Below are 8,247 nucleotides of genomic sequence, written 5' to 3'. Positions count from 1 at the left end.
GATTGGTAATGAGTGAATCTTTTGTCCCTTATCCCCAAACAAATATAGACTGCATCTTTGCTTCACCTTCAAATTTTGTTGAGAAAACTGTGTGGCAACTCTGTCATTAATCTGGCTGCGTTATGAAGTAATAGTAATTACTGAAAAGTAAAACCAGACCTTGTATTTCTGTAGGATATCTGGGTTTATACAGAAATGCTTTCCAAGTTATGTAAAACTAGAGGTGGCTGTGAGTCAACTCATACATATGCATCATATTTATCCAACAGCTCTTCCTTATTGCTCCAATCAGCACTAGCCAGTCTCGGTGGACTTTATAAATACATACAAATAGTATAAAGAGCTGTGGAAAAGCCTCTCTTCTACTTCACTGCAGAGTGCTCAGAGTTGAAAGCTTTTCTGGAGACCTCATAATTTAGGGGTTTTTTCCCTTCCTCTTCTTCCACAACACTCCCCAACAGGTAACAGAGAAATTACCTTTGTTATATTCAAATGTTGCTACTGATGATTTTGGGACTTGAACTGGTTAGTCCATAAAAAGATATCTGCCATGTTTTTTTTTCTTTTTCTACAGGGTAAAAGTGATAGCTGAGCATTTGAAGACAGTACTGAATATGCAAACTTTGACGGCAGTGCTATGAAAGAAGAATCAGTCAAAAATAAACACATAAGACTGTCTTATTTTCTTTAGAAACATTTTATAATCTGTTCAGAAGATCTTTTCAAAATCTGTTCAGTTTCTAAATTCTAGTCATCCTTTTGTCTTTTCAAGCAGCCAGTTGTGTTTTGATTGCAGATTTGCCTGGCTGTTTGCAGCTTCATCAGCTGCTGAACACTAAAACGAAGTGAGTTCTACAAAGCACCAAAGAAGGATGATCATTGGGAACCTCAGTGGATTGAGTGAATTCAGACTCCTGGGTTTTCCTGAAATCTCTCATTTGCACCCTTTGCTCTTTGTAGTTTTATTATCTCTTTATATCCTCACCTTGATGGCTAACACAGTGATAGTTTTCATTATAAACAGTGACAATACCCTTCATACCCCCATGTACTTCTTCCTCACCCAGCTGTCCTGTTTGGATATCTGCTATTTATCAGTCATTATCCCAACTATTCTGGAGAACCTGCTGGTGGGAACAGTAAGTATTTCCCCGACAAGATGTGCACTGCAAATGTTTTTCTTCCTTTTCTTTGGAGTTGCTGAATGTTTTCTCTTGGCTGCCATGTCCCTGGATCGTTATTTTGCCATTTGCTACCCCTTGCATTACACAATCATCATGAGCAGCAGGGTCTGCAGGAGCCTGGTGGCTGGGAGTTACATCTGTGGAGCTGCTGTGGCCTTGGTTCACACCCTCACAACGTTCAGCTCACCCCTGTGTGGCTCTACCATTGACCGCTTCTTCTGTGAGATTCAGCCTTTCCTGGACCTGCACTGTGGCAACACTTTCCAAAGAGAAATCCAAGTCATTGTGGTGGCTGTCTTTGCTATTCTCAGCCCTTTCTTACTGATCATTTATTCCTATATTCGTATAATCTCCACAAGTCTTCACATGGCATCAGCTGAGAGCCGACAGAAAGCGTTTTCCACTTGCTCCTCACACCTCTTGGTTGTGGCTCTTTTTTATGGCACTGCAAGCTCCATGTACCTGCCTGGGCCAGTTTTGGCCTGCATCAGCTCCACGTCCTGCCTCAGGACACCCAGGCTCTGCGCTGACATCTGGGCTCACCTCTGCAGCTTTCCTGTCCTCCCCAGGGAGTTTGCTGAATAAAATAATCCTCGAGAAAGGACATATGACACAAGCCTAGGAGTCAGCAGCACCCCAGGAGAGTTCAGCAAGGTGCTGGGTAGGGGATTAGGTGAGGGGAAGAACTGAAATAAAATGCGCGTTTTTGCCTGGATTTGCGAAAGACAACAAGAAAGAAATACAGGACCCCGAAATGCAAACCCACTTGATGGGAGAGGCAGGTGAGCATCTCTGCTTCAGGAATTACACAATGCACTCCACTGCAGCTTGCAGACAAGAATCCTGGCACTTGATCCCAGCATCCTCCACCCTCTGCCCCATGGATTTACACAGGCCCAAAGCCCCAGTGGTCACTGAAAACATCCAGCTGTCCACACTTTGCAACCTGCTCCTGGGTTCTGCAGCCTGTGGAGAAAGAGAAATTCCCGCTCTAGGAAAAGAGGCAGATCTGAGCTGGTCTTTCTCAAAGCACACTGAAGGCAGAGGTGGGTTTCTCTGTGCTGTTTGGGAAGTGGCACAAGAGCCACAAGGGAATCAGAGAGAGATTCTCAACTCCAGAGGCACTGCTGAGTGCAGCCTCTCCTGACAGCAGCTAGGCTCCAGCCCCTGAGGTGCCCTGTGCCTCCAAACAGAGGTGCCCGAGCCTCTGACCTGCACTGACCAGGCCTGCCACAGCTCTGTGTCACACCGACCACTGCAGTGTCCAGCCTTGCCCTCCTCCAGCCAGTCCCTTTTACAGCCTGCTCCAACCTCCACCTTACATCAAACCCCACTGATGACACCCACTGCTCCCTCTGACCTGCAGGGGGAGGAACATTTCCTCATTTGCTCTTGTGGCCAGTGGCACCTCTGTAGCAGATTTTGTGTCCTGCTCAGTGCCCCTGAGCTGGCTTTGTGCTGCTGGACCTGTCCCAGTCCCCAAAGCAAGGCTCTGGCTGAGTCTCCAAAACAGCCCTGATATGGGGGACGTTTATGGATATGAAAAGACGAGATTTTAGAAGCAGCTTTTGGTGATTTTGTAGAAGTAGAGAAACAGCCTGTACTGAGGACACATAGAAGATCAGCTATTAAGCTTGGTTGTTAGGTAGTTACTAGGTAGAAGTCATATAGGTAAGATGTATATTGGTGAAACTCGGCAAAGCGGGACCTAGGTATTTATCAAAAATTGATAAAGCAGAACTTTGTGGCTTGAATCCAACAAAATCAAGCTCTTCATCTTTGGCAAGAGCAAAGTGACCTGAAAAATAGCCAAACCTCCAGTGCGCCTGCCCAGAAGTGAAGATCAACCTGAAGAAGACGTTGGCCTTCCTCCCGAGACCCCAAGTCACAACCGCCAGGAGGTGTGACAGCTAATCAGAATAGGAAATGAGAAAAGGCGGGAAATGGGCAGGTGCGGAGGTGTGGGTTTGTGGGATCAATGTGTATTTAAACCTGGAGCTTTTCCTCACCAGGTACGCAGACGTTGGAGGAGATATCCCCCAGTGTGTCCCAGCTGGAAATAAAACATTACTGCTTTACAATTTTCTAATGGTGAAGTCCTTCTTCTACGATTCAGCCCCAATTCCCCAGAAGAGCCTGGCGCTCCTGCAGCAGTCTGGCTGGGGAAGGTCAAAGCCACACCAAGGAATGGCTTGGCCTGGGACGGGAGCACCGCCCGGCCCGCCCCACGCAGAGCCCCAGGGACAGCTCTGGGAGCGCGTGGGCTGGGGAGGGAAGAGGGCAGGGAGAGAGAGAAAACTCCCAGCACTTTGGGGCTGGAGCAGGCAGGGGAACTCCAAGGCCTCCCGAGCCTCCCTGCAAGTGACCAAAATGTCCCCAAGCCGCCCCAAAGCAGCTCCCAGCTGTTTTGGGAGTAAAAAGCTGTTCTATCTATTGAAAGGCCTTCAGGTACATGTAGGGCAGAAAAAGGCCCCCAAGGGCTACACCCAAAAATGGACCCCGGGTCACGGGTTTTCACACTTTGATGAGGTTGGTCCATTTGCATATCGGGGGTTAATCTTCCTCTTCCAGCTTCGGGTAATGAAGTTACTCCCAGTTTGCTCCCCCCAACTGACTTTTGTTTCCATTTCTCAGGGCCTGAGGCAGTGAGGTGTCCTTGATTGCCAGGCCTGGAGAGGAATTGTTGTGTCTGACCAAAATGGGGAGACAGCAGCCCACACTGTATATGGAGTTTAGAGTTCTACACTACAGAATTGCAGGATTACAAATTTATGAAAAAAGCGAAAATCTTAAGGCATCAGGGGTGAATAGCAACCAGCTGCCTGCCTCCTTGGAGCACGAGGAACACCAACTGCCTGCTGCACAGGCCAAAACCAGGCGGGTCAAGTGCAGCAGGAACAGAACTGCCTCCAAGCACCCTGAGTGGGAACCTGGCTAAAGCTGTGTCTGATGAAACCCAGCCTAAGCAGGCCTGGAGGAAGGAGGGAATGTGAAGCTGCTAAAAAGCTGCCCAGGAGAGGCAGCAACTGGGTGTGGGCCTGGCAGCCAAGGCTCACCCAACACAGCCTCTGGAGGTGCCAGTCCAGTGTCAGGCCATGGGTGTACCTTGAGGGCAGATAAAATTCACTGGGAATGACCCTGTGACAGCTTGGGTGAGCCTCAGAGGCACAGGAGTGTGCCTGGGAGGAGTGGAACAGAAATCCCCAGCAGCCTGCGTGCCAGAGAGAGCTGTGATCGGCCTTGTGCCAGCTCTGGGCAGGCCTGCACTGTGTGGGCTCTGTGCTTTGGGGGAGGAGTCACAGAATCACAGAATCATTAGGTTGGGAGAGACCTCCAAGACCATCAAGTCCAATCCAACCCTAACCTCAACTAAACCATGGCACCAAGTGTCACATCCAGTCTTTTCTTAAACGCATCTTTTCTTAATCCACCACCTCCCCAGGTAGACCACTGCAATACTTTATTATCCTTTCTGTAAAAACTTTTTTCCTAATATCCAGCCTGTATTTCCCTTGGTGAAGCTTAAGACTGTGTCCTCTTGTTCTGTCAGCTGCTGCCTGGAGAAAGAGACCAACCACCACCTGACTACAGCCACCTTTCAGGGAGTTGTAGAGAGTGATGAGGTCACCTCTGAGTCTCCTTTTCTCCAGGCTAAACATCCCCAGCTCCCTCAGTCATTCCTCACAGGGTTTGTGTTCCAGACCCCTCACCAGCCTCATTGCCTCCTCTGGATGTGCTCAAGCGTCTCCACGTCCTAAACTGAGGGGCCAGAACTGGACACAGCACTCGAGGTGCTGCCTCCCCAATGCTGAGTACAAGGGAAGAATGACCTCCCTGCTCCTGCTGCCACACCATTCCTGATCCAGGCCAGGAGCCATTGGCCTTCTTGGCCACCTGGGCACACTGCTGGCTCATGTTCAGTCAGCTGTGTACCAGAACCCCCAGGGCCCTTTCTGCCTGGGCACTGTCCAGCCACACTGTCCCCAGCCTATAACGTTGCAGGGGGTTTTTGTGGCCAGAATGCAGGACTCGGTACTTGGATTTATTAAACTTCACCCTATTGGATGAAGGAGTGGCAGCACTGCCAGCCTGTCAATGAAATTAACTCCCCCCTTCATCAGCAGGTGTCTCAGTGACTTCCACCTGTGACAGGAACCGTGTGAGTTCCTGTGCCCAGGAACCACGTGGCTCGGTGGTCTCCATGGGCCTCATCCCTGTGTGGCCCTGTGTCACAGAGGGGCAGAGATGTGACACCTCTGCAGTGATTGTGACCTCACCTGCCCAATGACTCCACCTGAGCCCACTTACCTCAGGGTTGGTATCCTGAAAGCAGGCTAACAAAAGAGCTGGCCTTCAGGATAACTCAGCATCGGTTTTCGCTACTGACGTGGCAGTCTATTGAAGAAATTTGTTTACTTTTGACCAGTATTGTTTACTGTTGTCTTCAGCTTTCATCCTGTCAAAGGTAATCATGATTTGACTCTTGGGATAGATGGCGGAAGGAGGTATGGGATGAAAGTCCAGGCTGGTTTATACCTTCCTAGCTGAAGGCTGAGCTGTCACGCCTTCGTAGGCTACCCAGATACAGCCTAGGCTAGAATTCTTATTTGCTGATTCTCTTTTCTTTACTATAGTCTAGGATAGCTAATTAGGGGGTGACTGTAGTGTGTAGTGTGCAGCATGGCAAAAAGCCCACCTTGGCTGCTGCAGGGGGGAGGGAGGCAGAAAAGGCGGAAAAAGGAGAGCAGCAAAGGCAGGAGTTAAGTCAGTGGCTGAAAGCTGGTCACTCCTGCAGAGGAGGTGGGAAAGCCACAGAGAGTCTGCCGTTGATGCTGTGACAGCAGCAGCAGGGCCTCTTCAGAGAAGGTAACCTGCACTGGGGCACTTCAGAAGGAGCCTTGAACCTCCTGTGCCCTGGGGCTCTGACACTGATCACAAAGGTGTGAGCCTGCAGTTCAGCAGCTGGTACAAGCATCACTGAAAGTCTCGATGGCAAATGCTGTTCTATAGGTTGTATTTCTTTGGGGTTTTTATACTTTTGGTGAGCTGCAGTAATTTCTTTGCAATCAGGTGACAGGATTGACACTGATCTCTTTCTGGAGCACGTCCTGATCTCCTTGGTCATCGAGAGCCGTGCCCTCTGTTCCTGAGAGAGGAGGCAATGACCACACCAGGGAACAATTCCTGTGAGTAACAGCCTCACTGGCAGGTTTGGACTTTGTGAATCCCACAGGCAACTGACATGACTGGTGGTCAGATCCCAGAGTGATGTGCACACATCCTAGAGTGAACTCTGGGATGTTTCCTGAGAGCAGCCAGACTGAGCCAGGTGCTTATGATTAGTCACAGGAAAACACCTTTTGTCTCTCCTGTGTCACTATGTACAGGCCTCTGAAGCATCGTTGCTCACAGAGAGGTCTGACATCCTGGAGTTACCTTTTGTGATCAGCACTTGCTCGTTTTCAATAAGTTACAATCAGTTGCAATCTGGGAAAGCAATGCAATCTGCAACTCTGGTGAGAAAGGGAGGTACCCTGAGGCCCAGAAATCAGAGTTGGGGTTTGTTGGACTCTTGGCAAAGTAAGCAGGGGACCAGACTTTTCCCAACCAGTAAATTTCAATGGCAGTGCTAGGCTTCCCCTGATACGGAGTTGAAGGTTTGAGCTGGTTGTCCTGACTGCTTGTGTAGAAAATTCAAAGTTTAAATGTGCTTTTGTTCCTCCCCTCATCTCCTTTCAAATGGCGTTTCTCTGCAGTCGTTGCTGAGGGAATGGCTCCTCCAGAAAGGATCCTCTTTCCACCGGAGAAGATTTGCATGGTCTGGCAGCAGAGTCAGAGGGCTGGAACAGGGCTCCTCAATGTGGGCAACACGTGCTTCCTCAACTCTGTCCTGCAGTGCCTGACCTACACCCCCCCACTGGCCAACTACCTGCTGTCCCGAGAGCACAGCCGGACCTGTGAGTGCTTTTGGAACATCTCCTGAAAACCTCTGAATCAAATACCAAAGATTCCCAGAACCTGGAATCCCATTTGGGAGAACAGCAGCCCTTTGTCAGCCCCATGAGTTTATGTTCATTGAACACTCTAGCCTAGAAGCCACTTGTCCTGCCCAGCTGTCTTAGCCTTCACAAAGACACCTCTTTCTAGCTCCAAGTCTTTATTCCTGCAAGTTAAACCCTCTTGGCTTATTGCACAGAAAACTGTCAGTTTAGCATCTCTCTCAAGAACATCTCCTGCCCACTAAAATGCCCTGGGATCGTTGGGATATTGGGAGGAGTGGAGTATTGCACTGGGGCGGGAGTGGAAGAGAAGGAGTATCCCACTGCGCGGATATTTTGCTAACCCGAGGACCTTCCCTGTGTCCCTCTTCAGGTCACCAGAAGGGTTTCTGCATGCTGTGCATCATGGAAGCCCACGTTAACCAGGTCATGCATTCCCCTGACAGTGTCATCCTGCCTCTGACTGTCCTCAGGGTTTTGACACGTAAGTCCTGCCAGCTGCTTAGACAGGTTTTCTTCCCTTCTTGTGTGAGAGAACTGCAAACTTCTTCTTTCTTAGGCATTGGAGAACATTTTGAGCCTGGCAGGGAGGAAGACGCCCATGATTTCTTCTGCTGTACTGTCAATGCCATGCAGACAGCTTGTCTGAGTGGATTCAGCAAGTAAGCACAAGCAAATCACTCTCACAAAGCTCTGAACCCTTTGGACTGCTTGATGTGCTCCCCTCAAGGGAAAACCTAAACCCTGGGCTTTCAGGCCAAGCAAAACCCTTTGAGGAGATAATGCTCTGTCTTACTTCTTGTTTCCAGCTTGGACCTCTCTTCTCAATCCACTACCCTTGTCCATCAGATATTTGGGGGCTTTCTGAGATCCAGAGGTACGTTTCCACAACTCTTGCTCTCTTTGACATTGCTTGTGCCCTTCTGTCTGCCTGTGCCTGACAGTTGCTCCTGGGGCTGGTGGGACAAGGTACAATGTGTAAATGGGCAATGGCCAGTCAGCTTCCCATTGCTCAGCATTTGAATTTTTCCTTGCAGTCATCTGCTCCAACTGCAAAGCCATTT

General features: G+C 49.4%; 1 protein-coding gene across 1 annotated transcript; it reads left to right on the top strand.

The window, feature by feature from the left end:
* The first annotated feature begins 872 nt into the window (after window positions 1-872).
* Window positions 873-3,833, top strand: LOC136301660 (olfactory receptor 10C1-like). The gene is made up of 3 exons (XM_066204784.1): window positions 873-1,648; window positions 3,566-3,713; window positions 3,819-3,833. Exons 1-3 carry the CDS (start codon window positions 873-875, stop codon window positions 3,831-3,833), a joined length of 939 nt encoding a protein of 312 aa, XP_066060881.1.
* The last annotated feature ends 4,414 nt before the right edge of the window (window positions 3,834-8,247 follow it).

This window comes from Chamaea fasciata, unplaced genomic scaffold (genome assembly GCF_029207755.1).
Source record: "Chamaea fasciata isolate MVZ Bird 193981 ecotype frontalis unplaced genomic scaffold, bChaFas1.0.hap1 SCAF_27, whole genome shotgun sequence".
Taxonomy (NCBI): Eukaryota; Metazoa; Chordata; class Aves; order Passeriformes; family Sylviidae; genus Chamaea; species Chamaea fasciata.
Note: the sequence above shows the minus strand (reverse complement) of the source record. Positions and strands in the feature narration are given on the sequence as shown.

Bases quoted from the DNA above. Each gene is read 5' to 3' on its own strand.
- LOC136301660 (XM_066204784.1), top strand. From the start codon at position 873: ATGATCATTGGGAACCTCAGTGGATTGAGTGAATTCAGACTCCTGGGT. The intron at 1,649-3,565 runs GCCTGGGCCAGT...AATGTCCCCAAG, and splicing joins ACTGCAAGCTCCATGTACCT to CCGCCCCAAAGCAGCTCCCA.